Genomic DNA, 25,660 nt, shown 5'->3' with positions numbered 1-25,660 from the left:
GGCATAGGTCCACACAAATCATTATGAACAAGTGCCAACTGTGTATCTCTTCTACTGCTTCTATGCTTATGTGGCTGCTGTGTTTGCTTACCATACAGACAATGTTCACAGAATTCAAAATCATTAAATGAATAGCCAGGCAAATAACCAGAACGAGACAAGATTTCCATTCCCTTCTTGGACATATGTCCTAACCGGCTATGCCACAAAGAAACGTTCGGCTGCTCGGTTACATTGATTACATTTTTAGAGACATTTGATACATAAATCATGTAAAGTCCTCCAGACTTTACTCCATGTGCTACTGTCATAGAACCCTTGGATATCTTCCACATGTTCTGTCCAAAAGTGGTGACGTAGCCAGCATCATCAAGTAAACCTGTGATGATCAAGCTCTTTGTAATTGCGGGAACATGTCTCACATTCTTCAGCGTGAAAGAAGAGCCATTCTGAAACTTCAATTGAACATCTCCAACACCTAAGATCTCACATGTCTGCCCATTGCCTAGGCGAACATGATCTTTAGTGGTCACATAAGAGGTAAACCACTCCTTGTTTGGAGACACATGAAGTGATGTCCCTAAGTCTATAATCCAGTCACTCAGTGCATTTCCATCAGATGCTGTAAGAAGAGCTGAGTCCATTGTATTCTTCAAGAAGTAGATGTCTCCTGACACTAGGCTGTCATCCTCTGCAACATTGTTTGTCACATTTATTTCTTGAATCTTCACTGAGGACTTGTTCTTCTCACCATGGTCTTCAGCTTTCTCGTTGCCTTTTTCTGCTTTCCATTCTCTGCATTCTCTTTTCATGTGACCCTTCTTGCCACAATGGTAGCATTCTATGTCACTCTTGCCTTTAGCACTGCGGGACTTGCTACGAGACTGATTCCTCTTTCCACCTTTGTACTTTTCTTTGGTCCTTCCCCTGACAACTAAGGCTGTTCCTTTGCCTTTGTCCATTGTCTTTCTATTGGTTTCTTCAGTAAGTAGACTTCCTTCTACACCTGCTATGTTCAAACCATCTGGAGATGCAGAATTACTCAAAGCTGTGCGAAAAGTGTCCCAACTTTCCGGCAATGTGATCAACAGGAACATAGCTCTAACAGGTTCATCAAACTTGACACCTTGAGCTGACAACTGACTATAGATTGTGTTGAATTCATTCAGATGATTGGACATAGGTGTCCCTTCTTTCATCTTCAAGTCAACAAGCTTCTTAAGCCAGTATACCTGTGAAGCTGCACTCTGCTTCTCATAAAGATCACTCAGCTTTAACCATGCTTGATAAGCCGACATCTCGTCTGCTACATTGAAGTAAACGCTTTCTGCCAAAGTCAGCATAATGGTAGAAAGTGCCAATTCATCCATTTCGCTCCATTCATCTTCGTCCATATCTTCTAGTTTTATCCCCTTGAGCTTTATAGGTTTTATCTGATTCTTTTGTACCAACACGTGCCAAATCTGCTTCTTCCACAATGGGAAATTGGTTCCATCCAGCTTCTTGATATTGTAAAGAGCAATGTCCTGTGATCCAGCCATAGCTACGCTTCACAGTAGTTTACTTTCCTGGGAAAAATTCGACAGAGTTTCCCCTGTAAACTGACCTCTGAACCAATATCAACCTGTCAAATGAAACAAGAAAGCTTCAGATTCTGCTGAAATTTTGGCAGAGTCTCCTTTGTAAAATGGCTCTGGTATACTAAAAAACAGACCAAAAAACAACTCAAAAAAAAACACTGTCTCTCTGACACTGTAAGCTGTGGGTAAACCTGTCCTGCACCTGTACTGTCTCTGACTGTCCTGTCACTGTCCTGTAAGCATAGACTGCGACAATGCCTCAACGGCAATAAAGCAAAGATGCAATCCCAACTGTCTAACTCACAGTCAATACATCCTAGCTGCCTATCTAAGGGTGCTCGAAGGATCGCTCCAAGACCTGTATCACCGAAAGGATCTCAACATTCGAGAATCCCCCAGCTCAATAAAACCTCACTCGACCCTCAACAAAGGCTGCAGTAAATCTGACAATACATAGACTTCCCACAAAGTCATACATCCACAAATTACCCACTATATGCTGTAACCGCTGCGGCGGTTGTTTGCTGCGTGACTCACAGCCAGCAAACCCTCAACAGACATACATCATCTCTGACAATACATCCCATGTGGAAGTACCTGCAATGTCAGGATGAAATCCGGAATATCAAGCAGCAAACACAAGCTACCTGATGAACCAGTGGATGTCGCCTACAGTCTGTGTGTAGATGCGCCCGTGTCGTATGTGACATGCCTCCAAGAACTGTGAGCCGTCCTTCGATGTGTAGACAGCCACAAATCAACACTCTAGGAGTGTCGATATCCTCAGCACCTGCAGTCGTAGGCCGAAAACCCCAAATTTGCAGAGTCGGATGTGCACCCGTCGAGACCACGTAGTCGAAAATGGCCTGCGCAGACCTTTGTCGAAGCCGAACGGTGGCCGAGATGACCTCAGAATGAAATTCTGACAACACCGAGCCCTTCGAGCTCACCCACGAGATTTGGAGCCGTGTCTTCGCCTATCGAATTTCACTCCAATCTTAGTTGGTGACTCTAGCCTCCTGCAGTGCTGCCTCGAGCCTCGATCTGAGCTCTGATACCAGTTGAAGGAGTACGAGCGGAAGTGCGATGCGAGAGAGAGTGCGAGAAGAAGAGCACGACGATATGGTGAACTCGCTCTACTGTAATGTGTATAGCATAGTGAGTTCTTATTAGGTTTTTACAAAAGAATTTGTGTACATACCTGGCGGCCCACCCACTTACCTGGGCGACCACATTGGGCTTTATACCCCAACAGTGTTTTCACAGCTTACTTCAAAAGGCCCCAATTTCGATGATGAAATAAAGGCCATTTTCTTGCTATGTTCGCTACCATCGTTATGGAATAATTTTGACACATCCATAAGAAATTATGCACCCAATGGCAAGCTAGATTTTAGTAGTGTTGCTGTTGCGTTGCTCACTGAGGAGATTCAACGCCAATCACTTGATGCGGGTGGGCATGGTGATGCATATGTGGCTAGTGGCAATCATGACAAGAAAAAGTAGTGTGGTCGTAGCCGTGGTCGTTCGTAGGATCGCACGCAAGGTCATAGCAAGAGTCACGGCAAAGACTTACAAAAGGTAGAGTGTTACCACTGCCATAAAAAGGGACACTTGAAGAAAAATTGCCGCACAATGCAGCGTGACAAGGGCAAGGAAAAAGCAAAGTCTCGCAAACCTAAAAGCAATGTAAAAATTGAAGAGCTTAATGTGGTTGAGTATCCAGCCATTGAGACAGTCTTTGATGTGCCAAATGATGGGTTGATTTTCACATTGGATTTGAGTTCTGATGCAATGTTAGCTCATGATGAGTGTTATGCGCAGAATTGGATTGTGGACTCATGTGCTAGCTTCCATGTGACTCGTCACAAAGAGTGGGTTTCTACATACACTGCCATGCATGGCATGATGCAGCTAGGCAATTCTTATGAGCTTGATATATGCAGTGTGGACAACATCAAGTTTTCTATGCATAATGGCACTGAGTTTATATTGCACAATGCCAGACATGTACCCAAATTGACAAAGAGTTTGACGTCAGTTGGACAACTGGATGATTTGGTTTACACTACCATATTGCTCATGGTTATTGGATTATCAAGAAGGGAAGTATGGTCATGCTTAAAGTCCAGAAGTATGACTCATTGTACTCACTTTATGTCTCTTCCGTGAAAGAAAATTCTACTTGTGTAGCTGAGCTCTCGTCTATAGGGTTGTGGCATAGCCAGCTAGGGCATATGAGCCAAAAGGGAATGAAAGTCTTGCAGATTTCTGGTTATATTCCTGTGTTAGATTACTCTAACTTCTCTTTATGTGAGCATTGTATCTATGGCAAATAGACTAGGTTGACATCAGTGCCTTTGGACAAGGAGTTAGGGAGTCCTCTAGATCTCGTTCATAGCGACTTGTGCGGACCTATGCCAGTCAAGTCTCTAGGGGGAGAGTTATACTTCCTAACATTCATAGACAACTCTACTAGAAATGTGTGGGTTTATCTCTTGAAGAAAAAGAGCGACGTCTTTAGTGTTTTTGAGAAGTTCTTAGCATTGGTAGAGAACCAATCGGGTAGAAAGCTTAAAGCTTTGCACAGTGACAATGGAGGCGGGTACATTTCCTCTGAGTTCAAGGACTTTTGCAGTAAAAGAGGCATTAGAAGATAGTTTACCACGCTTTACACACAGGCCCAAAATGGTGTGGCTGAGAGGATGAATAGAACCATTCAGGAACCGGTCACTTCTATGTTGTCTACGGCCAACTTACCTCAAAAATTTTGGGGAGAAGTTGTTTCGACGACTGCTTACTTGATCAATCAGTCACCTAGTATAGCACTAAAGTACAAGATTTTGTAGAAGATGTGGACGAATAAAGAGCCTAGTTATGACAGATTACATGTGTTTGGGTCTGAGACATTCTCACATGTGCCAAAAGCGCTTAGACAAAAGCTGGACCCCAAATCACACAAGTGCATCTTCATTGGATTTGGTGTAGATGGAGAGATGGGATATTTTCTCTGGCACCCGGAATCAAAAAAGGTCATATGCAGCTCACAAGTGATATTCAACGAGTCTAGATGCATAAAAAGCCAGTGAAAGACATTGAGTATCGCAGAGTACGGTTTGAGGATGTCTCCTCACCGCTAGTTACATAGAATGTTGGACGTGCTAGTGATGCACCTTCCACTAGTAGACACACACACATGTTTCTCCAGAGAGAGCAAAAGCCAGGAGTCGGGCACTTCGGAGATCTACTCGTACATCTCATGCACCTGAGCGGTTTGAGCCAAGATTGGACTACTTGCTAGTCACTGATTGCGTTGAACCCACTTTCTACAAAGAGGCCATTCAAATGGACGATAACGTGAAGTGGAGGAGGCTATGCAATCTGAGTATAACTCGATTTTAGCCAATGAAACTTGGGATTTGATAGAGTTACCTGCAGGTAAACAGGCATTGCCATGCAAATGGGTGTACAAGAAGAAGTATATCACAGATGATCCCGAGCCTAAGTATAAGGCAAGATTGGTTGCAAAAGGGTTCAAGCAAACAAAAGGCGTGGATTTTGATAAAATATTTTCTCCAGTGGTCAAGATGACTACATTGCGTCTTGTGCTTGGTCTAGTAGCCATCAAGGACTCGGAATTGGTCCAAATGGATGTGAAGACAACATTTCTTCATGGGGATCTTGAAGAGGATGTTTACATGAAATAGCCAGAGGGTTTTGCAATAAAGTCTGAGAAGCCAACAAGGGCAGAACTGGTGTGTAGACTCAAGAAATCTTTGTACGGATTAAAGCAAGGCTCAAGGCAATGGCACATCAAGTTTGATAAGTACATTCAGTCCCAAGGTTACATACAGAGCCAAGAGGATCACTACTTGTACACAAAGAGGTTGAACGATGGTTCCCTTATCATTATGATTTTGTACATCGATGGTATGCTCATAGCCGGGAAGTCAAAAGATGAGATTGCACTTCTTAAGGATGCCTGCTATGAAAGATTTAGGTGATGCACATCACTTTCTTGGTATGCATATCAAGAGAGATTGCAAACGCGGTATACTTGAGCTTTTCCAGGAAGAGTATTTTCATAAGGTCTTGCAATGTTTTAATATGCAAGGGGGGAAAGCATTGAGTATCCCAATGACAGCATAAGAAAAACTTAGCAAGCATGATTGTCCCAAATCGGATGTTAAAAAGGTAGAGATGGCAAAAGTGCCGTATTCTTTGGCAGTTGGCAATCTTATGTTTGCCATGGTTACCACACGACGAGAAATTGCATATGCAGTGGGAGTGGTCAACAGGTTTATGGAAAATCCAAGCAGAAAGCATTGGGACGCAGTGAAACACATCTTGAGATACGTCAAGGGCTCAGTTTGGCAAGTGCTTACACTTTGGGAACCGTGATGTATCCATAGTTGGATACACTGATTCACATTATGCGGGTTGTCGGGACACTGAGCGATCCACATCTGGCTACATTTCTTGTTCGCTAGAGTAGCAGTTTCTTGGAGGTCATGTATCCAGAATTGCACTTCGTCTTCCACCACTGAGGCAGAGTATGTTGCAGTTTCTAGTTCCAATAAAGAAGCTATGTGGTTATCTCGTCTAGTGGGAGATTTTCCTATACACTAGACTCCAATGCTACATTGTGGACAGTCAGAGTGCGATTGCATTAGCAAGAACCCCGTGTTTCACTCCAAGTCAAAACACATAGAGGTCAGGTATCATGTGGTACGGGATATTTTGGCTGGCAAACGCATTGAGTTAGTCAAAGTTAACACAAATGAAAACCCAGTGGATGCTCTAACAAAGAGCCTAGCCTCAGAGCGGTTGGCACATTGCATAGAGATGATGGGGGTAGGGTGAAGCTACAGTCATGCTTCACGGTTTTGTACATTTGTACATAGTAGTCCCTACATTCTTTATCCACTTGGGCCACGTTGGCCTTCAAGTGGGAGATTGTTGGGTTTCAAGCCCCGTAGTCAAATATGGTCGGCAGACGCCCATCCACTTATTCTTGTTCATAAAGGAAATAAAGAGAGTAAGAGTGGTTGACTCTCACAAGCTCCACCAAAACAGGTCTATTGCTCTTCTTCCCCTTCCCCTTCTCTCCTTCCCTCTCTTGCACACTCCACCTCCGCTCCATCAAAAAGGCACATAAAGCCAATACAACTCCCATGAAGTAGAGGGAAAGTCCACACTATCATGAAATTTTAGAGGGGATCACTAGAGTTACAAATAATGGTCACTTTTAAATCTTAGTTCCATATTCCCATTTTAGATTCCTATTCCGAATCCATATTTCATCATGTTTCAAACGTATCTGTGATAGGGGAAGGCAATTAATGTCAATTGATGTTTTCGTTCCCCGTTTTGATTTCTCATTCCAAGTAAATAGTAACAAGAGGGGCCAATCCATACAAGGATGCAGGTATCTAAGGTATCAAAACATATAGTCAAGCTATTGAATCCAGGTGAAGAGATTTTCCAATGTAAAAGGAATATTATTATGAAAAAGTGTGTGTGTGTGTGTGTGTGTCCACCCTTTCCAAGCACCATACTCAATGTTTAGAGAGTAGACCCATTATAGGCCTAATGCCTCATGGGGTTGATGAGACTATAACAATCAAGCTTGAAACCATGCAAGTTGTCATACTTTAAAAAGTAGAAAAGATAGAATGATGCAAAGTGTTTTAGAACTATAAAAGCAACATTTGTTGAATAAGAAGTATTAGACAATGTCTCAGTGAACATTATACTCCAGTCAAAGTTTTAAGGCTTTGTGAGGCAGCATATGCTAGTGTAAAGCATGTATTCACACTGTCCATATAGAAGTCTTTATTTCTTGAAATGAAGACACTATTTAGATTCAAAATCTAAATATAGAGGCTGTATTTAAGGCTTTGTGAGCTATTATATGCTAGTGTAAAGCCTATATCCACATTGCCATATAGAAGTATTTGTTTCTTGAAATAAAGACAATATTTAGATTAAAAATCTAACAAAAGGTAGTAAGAGTGGTAGCTCCTATTTCCTGAAACTAGCCAATCAAAAGACCAAAATGTCTATGAATAGGAACCCCATCTAGATTCATAGATAGACCACCTGACACCTGCCTACCTAAGAGAAATTACTAATAGTGGTTCATTCAGAGACTAGAGACCAAAAGTAAGCCAAAGCCACCACCTTCGCCTAACCTGTTTCCCAGGAACACCTTGCATCAAAGGTGTGTGTGTGTGTTAAAAAAAAGATAATACTTATACACAAAAGAACCTCGTTTTCAAAATGCAAATGGATTTGAACAACAATAAGGTATTTTTGCATAAACTTTTATGCATTAAAATAATTTATGTGCAATATCGTGAGAATTAAGGAGCATTCCAATTATCTTATTTATTAGGGCAAAAGATGAAACTATGGTTGAAATCGATCTTCGTCTTCAAGGGTGAAAAACAGATAACCTAATGCTCTTTAAGCAAAGACAAAATTCTCACCTTCATAGTGTCTAGGCATTGACAATAACTGGCCACCACTTCCTGTCTCACTACAAAGCTTTGAGCAAATCATTATAGGAATCAAGCAGAGACGAGAAACAGAGCACCAGGAAAAATGATTTGCCAAATGGATGCAACATTTAGAGAAAGCTAGTCGCAAGATCTACAGAGGGAGAGCAGTGTCAGGTGCTAGGCATGTATCCTTGTGGTGTAGTGAATGGCATGGGAGCGAGAAGACCGTGTGGTGCATCGTATGAGCTCGCGGCACAAAAAACGAAAACATCTTCCATGCTAGAAAAAATAGAGAGAGAGAGAGAGAGAGAGAGAGAGAGAGAGAGAGAGAGAGAGAACCTAAAACAAAGTGAAGAATCATGTGGGCATTCTAAAACAAGAGAAACTCACACGGGCCATGAATGCTAGCAGGACCGTTTGCAAGCTAGAGACACAAAAGACTGTATACCTCTCTCTCTTCTCCTCTAAGACATGTTTTAGCATGCCAAAAAGAGAGACTCCAGATTGCTCATCCTCTCAGATGGCAGAAACACCTTTTCCATTGCTGAGAAATTATAAGTTCAAAGAGAGATGTTTGGCCTGAGAAACTGTAGCATCAATGGGTTAATTGCATACACAACCCTAGCTATCTGAGTGCTAATTATGAGCACTACAGATTCTGTTTCAAGGGCTTACTTTCTGTCAGTATGTGGAGTATATCTGTACATTGGCAAAAAATGCCTTTAAAGCTTGCACCTTCACATGAGAACTCTGGTGAGTATTATACAAGGTAACACCAATCGCTATGTTTCAGGACTTAAAGAAGGTTAATGGGGCCAGAAGAAACCATGAAAAGAGTTAAAGAATACGAGTTGTTTTACAGGTAAGGTAGGTAATGGTTGCTTGGGCACCAGCAACTGACAAGCTTTGAAACCGTCTGCTATCTAGCATCCTATCTGCAAAGCATGTAAATGTTATCAACCTGTGCATGCACTAGAAACTCAAAAAGGAAAGAAATGAAATTCACATAAGAGTTCACAGAGCGTTTAACAAAGTCCAAGCACAGAAGACTTAAGCTTTGCAACATGTGCGTCTGCTTGAGGCCATCATGTGTGTTGCATATGAACATTTTAACAGGGGTCCTATTAAAGCCTTGCAATCTATCACTCTGTACAAAGCTTGGCATGGTAAGGGGCATTCTATTGGTCACTTGTATGTCTTTGATTGTTTAGGGTACGCATTATTGCTTGAGCCCAAAACAACCCAAAAAAAAACCAACAAACTAAACCTTTAGCTGGTCAAATTCAGTTTTTGGGCCTTACAACAGTCTCTAAGGTAGCCTTGAATAATGAACACATCCTCACTCCAAGTTCCAATTAATGGGACCGGGAAAGACAGACAACCAGAGATGAAACTACCACAAAATATGTCTCCAAGTCCAAATGAAGAAAGCAAGGTCTCACTGTTCCAACAATGGGAGGGGTGCAAAATGAGAAACTATTAACCTCTGCAATACCTGACAATTAGAAGGGGATCTGATTTGAAAAAACAGCCAGAGAACAAGGGACCTTCAAATGTTTGGATGCAAAAGCCCCTGCCACTTTAATCAGAGTCAGAATCAATACAAAAGAAATTCCCTTGGTATTGATCGGGTTGGGTTATTTTACTGCCTTTAGTTCTTTTTGATCCAAAGAAGCTTCCATCTACTCATGTCTTGCAATGACTTAAATCAAGCAGAGCAGATGCTGCAAGCCAGACAAGAAGTTAAACTTAGGCATGGGGCATGATAAATTTACTCATATTTGCATTCAACGTAAAGCATTTTCAAATACAGATTGGCACCTGATTCAACAAGCGGATCAATTTGTGTCGTTTGAGCACATGATTCATAGAAAGGTGCTGCGGCATTGAAAGATTCAGTTCCACCCAAACTAAGGGAGAACCACTCACCTTGCATGTCATCAGTAAGAGCTTCCCTGGGCTCATGCCCTGTTAGGTTAGATGCAGACCTGGCCGGTTGATGGGGTAAGAATTCCCTTAGTGATGGATCAGATGTAGCCAAGTCCTTTGAGCTTTCCTTGCATAGGGTCTGATATCCCTGTGCACAAGTAACAGGAGTTTCTTCACCAGGATTTATGCAAATCGTATCCAGCACATGGGTGTCTCTAGAAAATTGATTCAAAAGTACACTTGGGTTGTATGCTTGCATCGCAATTGAGTCATCAAGAAGGTGGGAGCTCTGGCCCATGAACGATTCTGGTGCAGAGCTCAAAAATTTGTAAGATCCAACCTCGTTTTCTGCTTGCCACGATTCCTTTTGAGCAGAAAAGGATGAAGGTTCCTGACCCATACCTAGAAAATCTACAGCTACAGTCATATTTGACTGACAGGAGGCTCCCTCAGCCAAAGCAATTCCTGCTTCTGAATAGTTTTGAAGAAAACCTTCTTCAAATTGATCAATATACCTCGTGTGATTTTTTTGTACCTCAATATGATTCATGTAAAGAGATCCATCAGCACCTGTATTGAAGGCTGTTAAGTTGTCTTCCTCGTCACTAGACACAGTAACTTCTCCAATTACCCCTTGATCAGAAACACCGCCAAAAAATCCAGTGGGATCATTATTCACAGCGGCATTTAATGGACATGAATTAACTTCCACTTCCTCTCTTCCAAAATGTTTAAGGAAATTCATGGGCTCCTGGTTCACACTTGAGACCTCCCTGCTCACACTGGCAGTACTCTTGTGAGACCTTGCAACACTCTTTAAAGCATCATAATTAAGCCCAATCATCATATCACTTATGGTCAAGTCTTCGGGCCCTGAAGTGCCATTCACTTTCCAAAGCCCATCCTGTGTTCGCTTAAAACCTATCTTTAGCGGTACCTTTTCAACCGAAACATCTTCCTCCACTTCCCCGGGATTTGAAGAAAAGTGAAAGTTGTCAGCATGAGTTATCGTGGAGTTCCAACAAACTGGTGCTCGCCATGACTCATTCAACTGAGAATCACCATCTAATTTGGGACGCCAAAAGCCATCTGGCTTCATCTCAACTTCACTCACGTCTTCATCATAGCTCTCTAACTGTCATAATCAGTTGCAAACATTAGAACTCTTATATACAGGACAGAAGCCAGCAAGAGAAGAAGACACTGATAGTAGTTACTGTGGTTCTTACTTCTCGGGCAACTTGTGTAAAGAATGGATCTACGACAAGATCCTTCAATGAATAGTTCTTCAGACAACTAGGGCATTGCCACTGAAACAGGTAGACAAGTTCTTGATTAAATAGGAAAGCTTGACTGCAGAGTTTTCTTTTAAAAAACAAGCATTGCCTTTAGCCAAAGCCAAAACTAGGTAAAGGATGCAGAGATGTATTCAAGCCCTATTAAACATATACAACACCCAAGGATGTGATGTCCCTGTTTCAGCAAGTTCAGCATAAAAAGACTACTTGCAAATCTCCTTACAAACATAGAAATGCAAACATACGAGCAAAGAGAAGACACTTGCAGATGCTTCACAGCAAAGTATTTTCCTTTTTTTACAGGAAATCATAAGACAACCAACTAAACAATACCTTTCGAGCTCTCTGATTGAGCTGTACAAATGTGTGTAGGTCAAAGCAACCCATATGCATACATGGCTTAAATCTACTAGCCACCTTGATTCTGGAACCACTCATCTGTGGGAAGAAAAAAAAAATTCAACAAAAAGTTTATCTGCTCTTCAAATCATAGGAGCCATTGAAAAACAAACTACAACGACTGTATTGAAAAGCAACACAAATATAAACTGTAACCATGAACCATCTTACCGGGCAGCGAAGGTTTACAGTCACCCATTCCGACACAACTTCTAAGTCACTGTCACTATCATCACCCAATGCTCCACCACCACTAATGCGTCGCACACGTGCCAAAGCTTCATCAAGGCTTTCACCTTCTGTTTCACTGGGAATTTGGCTCAAAACCTGTAAAGATTTTCTACATGAAATCTTTGCAAATGGTTTGCTAATCCATGAATTGGAGAGCCAGTATCTTGCCAAACCTGATCTACTGTCAACCGCTGAACTATGCGGACTCCTAAACAAAAGCTTCGTCCATCATAGGCTGTAAATGATATTCTATTTAAGCCTTCTCTGGTGAGATCAGTAATCTACATTGTCATGTCCAAACAAGTGCAGTACAAAATTGTGAGATGGACTGCAGGAATAAGAAAGTAAAGTAATTAGTATTAAAAATAATGAAGCCTTACCAGTGGACCATCATCACGATCATTGGCCCCCAGTTTCTCTCCTCGTCTATTTGTCACACGGACAGAATCACCTGTTGTCACACTATTTGCTCAGGCCACAACATAAAAACTAAAACTAGACAACTTCGCCTGACCAGAAACTAAATTAAGGGTGCAAAGTAAACACCATTTACTCGCAAATCCGCTTCTAGAGGCCAATGCATTCTATATGAAACCTCATCACCAAGAAGCACACACCAAATCTGCAAGAGAGCATCAAGAAAATTACATGACCCCCACAACGACCTCTTTTGCAAGCTACTGCGTAGTCGCTAATAATTACTAAATTCAAGCTCAAATGACTGGACTGCATTCACATTTATATGATATGCTCACAATTTGACGGAAAAGCACATTTTGAATTCAGACAAAAGCAGACAGAAAAAATATTTGTAGCTATGTGGCACACACTTAAATGCAGGTAGACACATACACACACTCATACATACACATCATTACAGGTGTGTCTGCGGGCGTGCACGCGCATGCTTGCATGTACACAGACATATGCATAAATACATGCACGCGCACACACACACACACACATTTACACATCTCAATGTGGTGTGCATCCATACATACATGTGTAGATTGAATTTGTACATACATATACACATCAATAATAATCAATGTTATTTTGTAGGCGTACACACCCATATATACATACGTACATACATGTCACAGGCATACATACATATGTCTGTAGGTCCAAAAGAGATTATAGCAACCTTTGGGACCAAAAAACCTATACATATAGAAATAGTAAGTGACAAAAAGAATGCACATGGTCTGTACATCTAGAGCAGTGAGAGTAGCAGAAAACAAGGCATGCAAACCTGAAGGTCGTAATCTGGATATCTAAGATGTTCCCGATCATTGTGAGTAAGGGTAAATGATGCTTCCACACTTTGCATTACACTTGATCTGTTCATGGTACAACATATATACATTTTATCGAAAGGCAAAGATGCATCTCATTTTACACTATAATCCACATTTTGCCAGGCATAGAGGCAACGAGAGTACCTTGAAAGGAGTGGAAAAGCATTTCTATTGGCCTCAGCTCAAGAAGGATATGGATGACTTTGTTTGCACTTATTTGGTATGCCAAAAGGTCAAGTTTGACAGACAAAAAAACCTAGGACTTCTGCAACCTTTGCCTATTCCAAACCAATCGTGGGAGAGTATAGCAATGGATTTCATCTTCGATCTTCCTAAGACTCACAATGGGCATGATAAAACTTGGAGTCATTGACAAATTCAACAAGCAGGCTCACATCATCCCATTTAAGAAGACAGTGAAAGCCGATCACTTTGGCCAAACATTAAACTTTTTCTCTCAGATTTTCTGAATATATGGCATGCCTAAATCTGTAGTATTGGATAAGAGACCTGTATTCTCCCCGCTTAAATTCTCGTCCCAGTTTCATCCACAAGCAGATGGGCAATCGGCGATAGCCAACTCGGTGGTTTTGGACTTGTTGAAGTCCTATATCTCTGATCATAAGACTCATTGGGAGAAGTATTTGCCCTTGGTGGGATTTGCTTACAATAACTATCATGAGACGGGCACCACGTGCCAACGGAAAAGAACAGATTGAACAGACTTTTAGCACTTCAACAACTGAACTGGAGGAGAGAGAGAGAGAGAGAGAGAGAGAGAGAGAGAGAGAGAGAGAGAGAGAGAGCGCACGCAACACAGAGTGGCAGAATTCCACCCCAGAGAGTACTGGCCCCAAACCTTGGGGCCCCTTTCGGTATCTCTTTATATTACTTAAACTCAATACAATACCAGTACTCGCGCTCTGCACCTTCACTTGGAAGAGTGCTCGAGACTAAGCCCTCTACACATATTTAAAGGCCCTTGGCCTATGAAAAGCAGTTTACATGAAAAGTTTCAAACTCAAAATCATCCGGCCCCAAAAGCACTAGCGCCCAAAAGCTGCCAGCCTGTTTTGGGAAAATCGTACAGGTGCCACGTCAGTATTGGAGAAATCCGTACTAGTCTGCCACGTCAACATGTTAGCGCAGAATCCGGAAATCCGTACAGGGCTGCCACGTCAGCAGGTCAATGCAGAATCCGAAAATCCGTACATATCTACCAGGTCATCAGCTCTCCGCGTGTGTGTGTGTGGGCTTGCTTTATTTTTAATGCCTTTATGTCACTTGGGCCCCATCAGACAGGGTCCCATAAGTTGGTGAGAACTCCTCTTTAAAAATAGGCCACTCGGCAAGACTTTGTAAGTCAGTAAACTTCTTCCATCGCTTCTGCTTCTTCACTTAGGGTCTAGGCTTCTCGGCCGGGATCTGCAAATTGGCTGCGTCCTTCAGTGGCTTGACACGTCAGCAATTGTGACATCCCCCCTTCTTGAAAGAAAGTAATCATTCGCGATTACATCATATGTGCAAAACAACTCAAGTTAGCTCAAAAAATTCCGAGGGACAATCAATTCTCTCATTCAAAATCGGAGCTCTTGATTTCCTATGTCGTTGGCTTCTAAGAAGAATCTCATCCAATAAGGAGTCTCATTCCACATTGGAGCTCTTAATATCCTAGGTCGTTGGTTTCCCAGAAGTATCTCATCCAATAAGGAGTCTCATTCCAGATTGGAGCTCTTGATATCCTAGGTTGTTGGTTTCCAAGAAGTATCTCATCCAAAAAGGAATATTCAATGGTTGGCACATCACAATGCAACACAAATGCTCACATATGAATGTTACAAGACACAACGAACAGCATCGTTGAGCACTCCCCCAAGACAAACAGTCTACGATACACCATTGGACTACCATTACTGTTACAAGAATAATGTCTATCCAAGCAAGTCTCAACCATGCAAGAACTTATGGACCATGCAACGTCGGCTACAAACTGATGAGGGAAAATTGGAGTTTTCCGCAGAACCAACTCCAACCACCAACCAAACCTCTCGGCAACAACGAACCAATTCTCGAGAGTCTCGTGAAACCCAACCTCAAAGGCCTCGACTGACACAGCGTCAACGAGAAACCATGAGGCAACAGAACTGAACACACCCCAACTCGGAGCAATGACACGTGGCAACTATACGGCAGTCCCGAAAATTGCGCCGCTTTTTGCACTGACTTGCTGACGCGGCAAAGTGTACGGATTTCCGCTTTTTACATTGCTGTACGGAAATCCCTCCATTTACCTTGGTTGACTTTTTGGAAGCTTTTGAACTTATTGCTTTATTTTAGAAGCTTTTGAGTTGAGAAGCTTTTGGGGCTCTGCTTTTGGGCATCCCTTGTAACTTATATATACGTAGGCAGGGCCTCACTTCTCAGAGCATTTGGACGCAGACTCTGAGAGTGAGCACCCTCCCACTCTCTTGTACTTTGAACACAAATTAATACAAAAAGAAATACCCAAAGGAGCGCTAGTCTTTGGGGCCAATATCTCTAGGCACGGAACTACGTCGGGCCGTGTCGAATCAAGTGAGAATTGTGAACTGTTTTGAAGTGAATCTCAGATCTCTGCTGTGTCGCAGTAGAATCTTGGCTTGGAGTGTCCAAGTTTGTTACAATGAAGAGAAATCTCAGAAAAGAAACAAAAAGGCAGCAGATCGACACTGTCGCGATTTGAAATTCAAGGAAGACGATTGGGTGCTTTTTTGTTTTGTTTTGTTTTGTTTTCGGAGTCGGGTAGAGCACGCCCGGCCGCTCCCCTCATACACCAAAAAAGTATACAAGGAGAACGACAAGGACTATACACCCAAAAACCGAAGGCAGACGATTGGGTGCTCTTACGTTTTGAGAAGGCACACTTGAGAAAGAAAAAGGAAAAGAAGCTGCTTTTTCCAAGGCTTAGCATGAGATACTATGGACCTTTCCAGATAAAAGAAAAGATAAATAATGTCTCCTTTAGATTGAAGCTGCCCGATACTTGGAGAATTCACAATGCTTTTCATGTGAGTCTCTTAAAGCCTTTTAAAGGCGATAAGCTCGATGATGGGGAGCCAGATGAGCAACCCGAGTTGGAGGAGCGAGGCGATACTCGTTCCAAAACAGATACTGGCACATAAAGATAGAAAGTTTAAAGGTAAAGTGATAAGGCGGTTCTTGTTTCAATTCAAGAACTATCCCACATTAGATGCGAAGTGGATGGAGGAGGAGGACCTTGCAGATATTCCTCAGATTGTGAACCTTTACCTTCAAGCATTCGGTTTAGCAAAGTCTACTCCGATAGAACCCCAATTTCAGCATGGGCGAATCTAGTGTAGCGGGTATGCACAAGAGGGGAGTCACTCCACTCCTTTGTCGACAGACTTCCCTGATACTTTGATTTGATATAGAGTCACTGATGTCCCTTTGGGTTTCAGGGATACTGCTGTGCTGACAGTATTCTGCTGTATGACTTTATGCACTGGAATTCCCGATAATGAAAATAATATTGATTGATTTGTACTTAAGGCTTGTTTGAGTGCGGGAACTGATAAACGAAATGATTGCAACATTTCAGTCTCATAAATCTCTATAGACATGATTGCAATATGGATTAATTAATCGGGCATCTGTGAGGTCCCGACCGGATCTAGATGCGATTGCTAAATACGTTGCCGATTAATCATGGTCTGAGATTTCGAATGATATTTGAATGTGATTTGTCATGTGACGCCCTGTAATGTCAACTGATGTCCTCTGATGTGACCATCGATTGGTACATGTGCTAGATGTGTTGTTCCTAGTACGTTGGTACTAACAGTCAATGTCTGCTAGGACAGTTTATGGCCTCTCTCTGTTTTGCAAGCGTAATCAAGGGCGATTACAATACTTTCAAGAGGCGGGTATGTCACAAATGGGTGAGGTGGTATGGCCCTGGACACACTTACAAAGTGGGACAGCAGACCAAGACACACCCCGACTCGCAACAGTGACACGTGGCAACTGTACGGAAGTCCCGAAAATTGCGCTGACTTGTTGACGTGGCTGCTGTACGAAGTCCCTAGATTTGCGCTGGTTGACTTTTTGGAAGCTTTTGAACTTACTGCTTTATTTTAGAAGCTTTTGAGTTGAGAAGCGTTTGGGGCTCTGCTTTTGGGCATCCCTTGTAACTTATAAATAAGTGGGCAAGGCCTCACTTCTCAGAACATCTCGATGCAGAGCCTGAGACTCGAGAGTAAGCATGAAACCGGCCTATTCAATCCAAAAAGGGCGGTAGACCTTATACGTAAACCTTATTTGCTTTCACCCATTTAATTTGTCGCCCACTTTACCTGTACTTTCAAGACACAACAAAGGGGAAAGGGATACAGGCTGCTAGACTGCACCTATATGAGAAGACCGACACTAGACTAGCCCCTAAATTAGGCGCCCCTTTCGGTATTTCTTTATTCCTTAACAGAGGGAATAAAAGTTGTGGTTCCCTACAAGCTGCCCCGCACAATCTTGGCTGAATTTCAGCTGTTCTGGCCCGATTTCGGTAGCATAACTGTACTAGGACCCTTCGCAGTCAGTATCCCCACGCATTGGATGACTTTCCCGACGCATACGGACACTTTGCAAAACCTGGCGAGAATCTGCAGCACGCTGAATTCTCTGTTTTCTGCCCTGAAAAAGCGCCAGATCACCTGTACAACGGTCCCCTCGCGTCCCCGAACGTCCTGGGGGTATTAGGGTCCGTTTAGGGGCAAAACCCTAAACCTGCAAAAATACACAGCAGGCTGTAATTCACTGTTTCGGGCTCCGTTTTACGTGCCAATCGCATCCGTAGCAAATCCTCGAGATCCCGCACCTGTAGGGCCACTTGCCCTTTGAATCGGACGAGATTTCGCATGTGAAACCTCTCCGAATCACTTGTACTTGCGGGGGATTAGCCGCTAGCTAATCTAGTACCTGTGCAAGAGGCTCTTGCCTCGGCAATCGCGCATGAACCCACACAACTGTACATTGGTCAAATGAAAAGCCCACTAGAGGGGCATAACATACTGCCATAGGGGAGAGAGAGAGCACTGCGTAGCATGCAGGGCATCACTCCTGGCACCGCACTGTACATAAGAGGTAAGCAAGCACTCCATTGAAGCTCTCAACCTGTGACCAATTGCAAATGAAGGCCTCTCCCAGCTTAAAAATTAGCGCCCATTTTTCTGCATGAGGCAGGTTCATGAAAAACTGCAACTTGGCGCATTTACAAGCATTTTCCCGTTCGGGTTCGCCGCTTAAAAATATCTTGACCGGTTGCCCAATTGACTTCGCCGCAGAGTTGTAAAATGTTCCCCTAGTCATACCGGAGGTAATGACGCGAACACATTTCTCGGCCCAAAATAGCAGTTCCCTAAATTTTAGGAGATGTTGCCATTGTATCTTTCTAGGTCATCTGACCCCCTTTGTACATTGCAACCACACCCAGAACTGAAATGTAGCCTCTGTAGCAAAGGATTCCACTTTGGTTAGTCAATGACCCCAGTTTGGCTAACCATAGTCCTTGTCCAACCTTAGTGCTCTCTTGCCCTCAGGCCTGGACTCCCTCTGAACAGTTCCACACTAGTTATGCAATGCAGGGCAGTTAGATTTCCCAAGGGGTGTTTCCAAAAAGTGAAAATGAATAAATAATAAGAAAGAAATCAACAAAAAGGATAGATAGTAGTCACATGCTGGTGACATACCCCCCTCTTGAAATCCCAAACGTCCTCGTTTGCATCTATGTCGTACATGCTCACAGTCAACACTGGTGTATTCAACACCTGTCGACACATGTACGACACATACATACTCATTGTCAACCCTGGTGTATTCAACACCTCGTCGACACATGTATTGCCTGCGTGTGAACCCTGTCCCAATGACATAGTGGTAGCTTCGCACTCTGCCATTGCTTTGAGTCATGAACTTTCCAATGACAAAATGGTAGCTACACATTTTGCCACTGTCTTTCAGTACACGTTGGATCCAGTAACACTTTCGAGCATACCCAAACCGATAGTTTAAGAATGCAGTTTCACATGTACCCTTTAATAGAAGCAATCACTGTATCCTTGACAAACTGACAAGAAATACTCACTTCTATAGCACTAACCAAAGTTCTGGACTTTCTATAAGAGCAATTGCGAAACTGACAATCTGTAGAGCTCTAACATTCATGTAACACGTATTTGATTTGAGCTCACTTTGAATACCATGTTCATCATTTCTTTCAAAAGCCATTGTCACACTGACAATCCATGTAGCTTTGAAACTCAAGGGGTCAAGGTAGGTTGCAAATCGAAGGCTTCAAGGTAAAGTGATAACACAGTTGGTGATTCTGCAAGTTCGCCTTCTTCCATCCACTTAGCATCCATTGGTCGATAGTTTCCGAACTTCACCAAGTAACGCCTAGCAACCTTGCCTTTTACTTTTCTTTCTTTATGTGCCAAAATCTGTTCCGAGACCAAGATGTCGTCAAGTTCCTCGACTTCTGGCTGATCTTCAGCTGGCATATACTCTGGCACATCACCCACATAGGGTCTGAGAAGACTCACATGAAACGCATTGTGAATCTTCCAACTCTCAGGCAATTTCAGCCTATATGCAACATCATTGATTATGTCGCATACTTGAAAAGGCCCATAGTAACGCATGTTGAGCTTTGGAAACAGTCTTTCCTTGCCCTTCATCTTCTTTAACCTTGCCTTTTCAAAGCGTAGAAGCACCCAATCACCAAGTGAAAATACCACTTCACAACGGTGACGATCAGCTGCTTTCTTTTGCTTTGCCTGACTCTTTTCTAAGGCCACTTTAACCTTCTTGTACATTTCATCCATGTCCTGAACATACTTATCTGCTTCAAATATCTTGTCCTTTGTATGCAGTATGGGAGGAACTTTCTTGCCACATTCAACTATCTCAAAAGGTGCCTTGCCAGTTGATGAATGCACTGTATTATTGTATGCATACTCCACCAACGGCAAATACTACTCCCACTTTCCTTTATGCTCTGACACATAGCACTTCAGCAGATCTAAGACAGTAGAATTTGCCTCTTCTAACTGCCCATCTGTTTGAGGATGAAATGACGAAGAGAATTTGAGCGTTATGTCCATATTCTCAAACAAGCCTCTCCAGAACAAACTTGTCATGCGTGGATCACGGTCGCTAAAAATCGACAGTGGCATGCCATGATACTTGAAAATATTGCTCATAAACAAGCGTGCCATCAGATCTGGCTTTATCTTCTTCCTGACAGGAATAAAATGAGCCTGCTTGCTGAATCTGCAAATGATGGTCCAAATACCATCGTTTCCTATCTGCGTTCTCAGAAGATCAAAGATAAAATCCATAGCAATACTTTCCCATGGTTTATCTGGAATACGTAGTGGTTGCAATAACCCTGGTACCTTTTGCCTGTCAAACTTGAGACAATGTGTCCCAGAAAGTGAATCTCTTCTAGAAAAAATTCACTTTTCTTTGCATTGATGAGCAACCTATGGCTGCGTAGCTCTTTGAACACAATGGCCAAGTGATGCCTATGCTCCTCTTCATTCTTTGAGTAGACTATCATGTCATCAAAGAATGTACCAACAAACTGCTGGTGTGGACGGAAAATTATGTCCATCATCCTATTGAACGTAGCAGGAGCATTTGTGAGACCAAACTAGAAATTTGTAAAGGCCAAACATTGTTCTAAAAGCAATCTTGTGCACATCCTCTGATCTAATGCGGATCTGATGGTACCCACTCTTTAGATCTATCCTGCTAAACATAGTTGCTCCTTCTAATTTGTCCATAATATCATTAATTCTAGGTATAGGGAACCTATTCTTGTTCAGTGCACGGTATTTGATGCACATACGCCATGAGCGCTCCTTTTTCTGCACCAACAACACTTGAGAACAGAATGGAGATGAACTGGGTTGAATCAGCCCCTTTTCTAACAGCTCCTGTACTTGGCTCATTATCTCTTTCTGTTGAGCCGCACTAACCCTGTACGGAGGCTTATTTGGTGGGCTACTGCCTCGCACCAAATCTACCGCATGGTCCTCAGGTCTCTCTGGCGGTAATTGAGACGGTAATGAATCGAAAAATCAGTCACTATACTGTTGTAAAAACATTGACCTTTCTTTATCTAACACAGATAAATTTGATTCATCACAATCTGACACTTCACGTGCAAAAACCAAGTACGCAGTAAGATGCTTTTTCATTACAGAAGTAATAGCAGAAGCTGATACAATGGGAATAGCTCCCCTTTAAGCTTTACATCCAGAATGTGAGTCTTTCCCCTGCTCTATACCGTGATCTTTTTGTTGTAGACATCCATGATTCCTTGTACACGAAACAACCAACGAATACTTAGCAACACATCACATCCGTCCAGTGGCATGATGTAAAATTCTTTAGCATCTACGTAGGACTAGATATGTAGGCGCAACTTTCCGATGATGGGTGTAACCGGTCTGTACAATCCAAAAAGGGCGGTAGACTTTACTTCAAACCTTGATTTAGCTTTCACCCATTATTAGTCGTCTATTTTACCTGCGCTATAGTGACACAAGAGAGGGGAATGGGATACAGATGCTTGAATGCACCTGTATGAGACGACCGACACCAGATTGGCCCCTAACTTAGGCGCCCCGTGACACCATACATGGGGTTAGGCATCATCGTTTGAGCACCCCCAAACACTGTTCCTGGCGTGTAAAACTGATTTCCAGGTGCATGACCAGCCATGCTCTGGAATACGGATCCACCTCCAAAATAGCCAGGGTGTACTGAAGGTGGTGGGAAGACCTGTTGCATAGCCTGTAAGTTGCTTCCCTGCCCATTAGAACCAGCTATAGGCTGTTGAAAGGTGGAGGGCTGAACTCGTACAGCTTGAAAGACTGGCATCTCAGCCACCTGTTCTTGCACCTTAGGCATAGGTTGTGGAGACTGCATGTTCTCCGTCAAGTGTACAGGTGTTTCCATTGACTGTGCGGTATGAATCACCTGTGCTGGAGCCTTAACAGGCTTTTGGACATGATCAAGTGACCCAACTTGCTGAGACGGAAGAGGAGGTTGCAAAAAGGCTAAAAACCTCGGGTTCTGCATTACCTGTGTGAACATAGCCACAGCAGTAGCCAAATGGGTCCTGAATATATCATCAACCGTCTGTGGTGGTCTTGAGGACTGACCCACTTCATGTGTCTGTTGACCCTGTGAAGAGGAAACCTCTTCAGTCACATTATCCCCTGTGTCTTCAAGCCCAAACTAACCAAGGCTCGCTTCTATGGGAAAAAGTGATTTAATCCCGGGGATGGAACCATGAAACCGGCCTGTTCAATCCAAACAGGACAGTAGACCATAGACTTAAACCTTATTTGGTTTCACCCATTTAATTTGTCGCCCACTTTACTTGTACTTTCAAGACACACCAAAGGGGAAAGGGATACAGGCTGCTAGACTGCACCTGTATGAGAAGACCGACAACAGACTGGCCCCTAAATTAGGCGCCCCTTTCGGTATTTCTTTATTCTTAACGAAGGGAATAAAAGTTGTGGTTCCCTACAAGCTGCCCCCCACAATCTTGGCTGAATTTCAATTGTTCTGGCCCGATTTCAGTAGCATAACTGTACTAGGACCCTACACAGTCAGTATCCCCACGCACTGGATGACTTTCCCGACGCATACGGACACTTTGCAAAACCTGGCGAGAATCTGCAGCACGCTGAATTCTCTGTTTTCTGCCCCAAAAATGCGTGAGATCACCTGTACAGCGATCCCCTCGCGTCCCCGAACGTCCTGGGGGTATTAGGGTCCGTTTAGGGGCAAAACCCTAAAACTGCAAAAATACACAGCAGGCTGTAATTCACTGTTTCGGGCTCCGTTTTACGTGCCAATCGCATCCGTAGCAAATCCTCGAGATCCCGCACCTGTAGGGCCACTTGCCCTTTGAATCGGACGAGATTTCGCATGTGAAACCTCTCCGAATCACTTGTACTTGCGGGGGATTAGCCGCTAGCTAATCTAGTACCTGTGCAAGAGGCTCTTGCCTCGGCAATCGCGCATGAACCCACACAACTGTACATTGGTCAAATGAAAAGCCCACTAGAGGGGCATAACATACTGCCATAGGGGGGAGAGAGAGCACTGCGTAGCATGCAGGGCATCACTCCTGGCACCGCACTGTACATAAGAGGTAAGCAAGCACTCCATTGAAGCTCTCAACCTGTGACCAATTGCAAATGAAGGCCTCTCCCAGCTTAAAAATCAGTGCCCATTTTTCTGCATGAGGCAGGTTCATGAAAAACTGCCACTTGGCGCATTTACAAGCATTTTCCCGTTCGGGTTCGCCGCTTAAAAATATCTTGACCGGGTTGCCCAGTTGACTTCGCCGCAGAGTTGTAAAATGTTCCCCTAGTCATACCGGAGGTAATGACGCGAACACATTTCTCGGCCCAAAATAGCAGTTCCCTAAATTTTAGGAGATGTTGCCATTGTATCTTTCTAGGTCATCTGACCCCCTTTGTACATTGCAGCCACACCAAGAACTGAAATGTAGCCTCTGTAGCAAAGGATTCCACTTTGGTTAGTCAATGACCCCACTTTGGCTAACCATATTCCTTGTCCAACCTTAGTGCTCTCTTGCCCTCAGGCCAGGACTCCCTCTGAACAGCTCCACACTAGTTATGCAATGCAGCGCAGTTAGATTTCCCAAGGGGTGTTTCCAAAAAGTGAAAATGAATAAATAATAAGAAAGAAATCAACAAAAAGGATAGATAGTAGTCACACGTTGGTGACAAAGCACCCTCCCACTCTCTTGTACTTTGAACACAGATTAATACAAAAAGAATACCTAAGGGGGAGCCAGTCTTTGGGGCCAATATCTCTAGGCACGGAACTACCCCGGGTCGTGTCCAATCAAGTGTGAATTGTGAACTGTTTTGAAGTGAATCTCTACTGTGTCGCGGTAGAATCTTGACTTGGAGTGTCCAAGTTTGTTACAACTAGTCCCTGATATCTATGGCATACGCCTTGAAAGTACAAATGAATTAGGTTGAGCATATGGCAAAGTCAACGGCTTGAAAGCCCTTATTTTCCTTGACCCCGGAGCTATAGAGAACTTCATCATCCAGAATTCTTGAAGCGGATGCACTTTGATTACGATGCAGAGGGTGGAGAAGTAGAAGCCGAGCTAGCGATGATATCTGTTTTAAACCAGACTGGTGCCGATTTGAGTTGTTTGACTCTGGTTTAAAATACTGGTTTCATTGATTGGTAATTTACTCCTGAGTGGAGTAGTGAGAAATGTTGTTTTGGTATTCTGGTTTTAAATACTGGTTTCATTGATTGGTAATTTACTCCCAAGTGGAGTAGTAAGAAATGTTGTTTTGGTATTGTCTGAACCTTGGAACGACACAGACGGGATGCCTAGGGAGCGTTTCGTTGTATGCTAGAAAACCTCCGAACGACGCATACGGGATGTGTGGGGAGCGTTTGGTTGTATGCTTGAACCTCCAAGCGAGGCAGGCTACGGTCTGGGGAGTGTTTGGTTGTACTAGTCTTGTATAACATTGTTCACACTTCTACGAGGAAGGTGCCATTTGAGATTGTTGAGGGTGTCAAAAAGGTTCCACCAATTTTGAGCACCAAGGACAAGATTTTTCAAGGAGATCCGTACACACAAGATCTAGACATTGCTTTTGCCAAGGTAAGGGAGACTTTGCAGAAGTCTGAAGCAGAGCATAAGAAGGTAGTAGACAAGCATCTACGTGACTTTCAATTGAAGGAGAATGATTGGAGCACGCCTACAAAAGCGGAAGGGTAAGGAGGGGCTTTTTTCAAAGCTTAGTATGCGATACTATGGACCATTCCAAGTACAAGAAAAAATAAACTATGTATCCTTCCGATTGAAGTTACCAGATACTTGGAAGATTCACAATGCCTTCATGTGAGTCTATTGAGCCCTTTCAAAGACCGAAGTGCCAGTGGACATATGGACATCTTCTGGCCTAATGCGTATCTGATGGGGCCCACTCTCTAAATCTATCTTGCTAAACAGTGACGCTCCCTCAAGTCGATCAAGAATGTCACCTGTCCTCGGTATGGGGAACTTATTCTCGATGGTATTCCTATTCAAAGCGCGGTAGTCAATGCACAAGCATCATGAACCATCCTTCTTGTGCACTAGGAGTATAGGGGAACCAAAGGGGATGAACTAGGCTTCTCTAAAAGCTCATTGACCTAACTCATAATCTCTTTCTACTGAGCTGCACTAACCCTATACGGTGGTCTATTTGGTGGACTAGATGCTATGACCCTCAAGTCTCTCAGGGGGTGACTACCTTGGGGCTAGACGAGCAACGTGTCAGAAAGATGAAATAACTACA

General features: G+C 43.1%; 1 protein-coding gene across 4 annotated transcripts in view; it reads right to left on the bottom strand.

Annotated features, from left to right (window-relative positions):
* Nucleotides 1-8,604: 8,604 nt before the first annotated feature.
* LOC147428390 (E3 SUMO-protein ligase SIZ1-like) overlaps nt 8,605-25,660 on the bottom strand; it is a 53,387-nt gene continuing 36,331 nt past the window's right edge. For 3 of the 4 annotated variants that reach the window (XM_086497589.1, XM_086497592.1, XM_086497591.1), the window contains exons 8-17: nt 13,196-13,283; nt 12,487-12,562; nt 12,321-12,391; nt 12,114-12,221; nt 11,881-12,036; nt 11,644-11,748; nt 11,242-11,322; nt 9,905-11,147; nt 9,579-9,807; nt 8,605-9,018 (exon numbers count right to left, since the gene is read on the bottom strand). In XM_086497589.1, coding sequence (XP_086353715.1) covers nt 9,770-9,807; nt 9,905-11,147; nt 11,242-11,322; nt 11,644-11,748; nt 11,881-12,036; nt 12,114-12,221; nt 12,321-12,391; nt 12,487-12,562; nt 13,196-13,283 — 1,966 coding nt within the window. In that variant the 3' untranslated portion in view covers nt 8,605-9,018; nt 9,579-9,769. The remainder of the gene's footprint in view (nt 9,019-9,578; nt 9,808-9,904; nt 11,148-11,241; nt 11,323-11,643; nt 11,749-11,880; nt 12,037-12,113; nt 12,222-12,320; nt 12,392-12,486; nt 12,563-13,195; nt 13,284-25,660) is intronic. The other variant, XM_086497590.1, reaches the window with a different exon arrangement.

The sequence above is a fragment of the Adiantum capillus-veneris genome, chromosome 23, assembly GCF_014529385.1.
Source record: "Adiantum capillus-veneris isolate H3 chromosome 23, ASM1452938v2, whole genome shotgun sequence".
NCBI classification, from domain to species: Eukaryota; Viridiplantae; Streptophyta; class Polypodiopsida; order Polypodiales; family Pteridaceae; genus Adiantum; species Adiantum capillus-veneris.
Note: the sequence above shows the minus strand (reverse complement) of the source record. Positions and strands in the feature narration are given on the sequence as shown.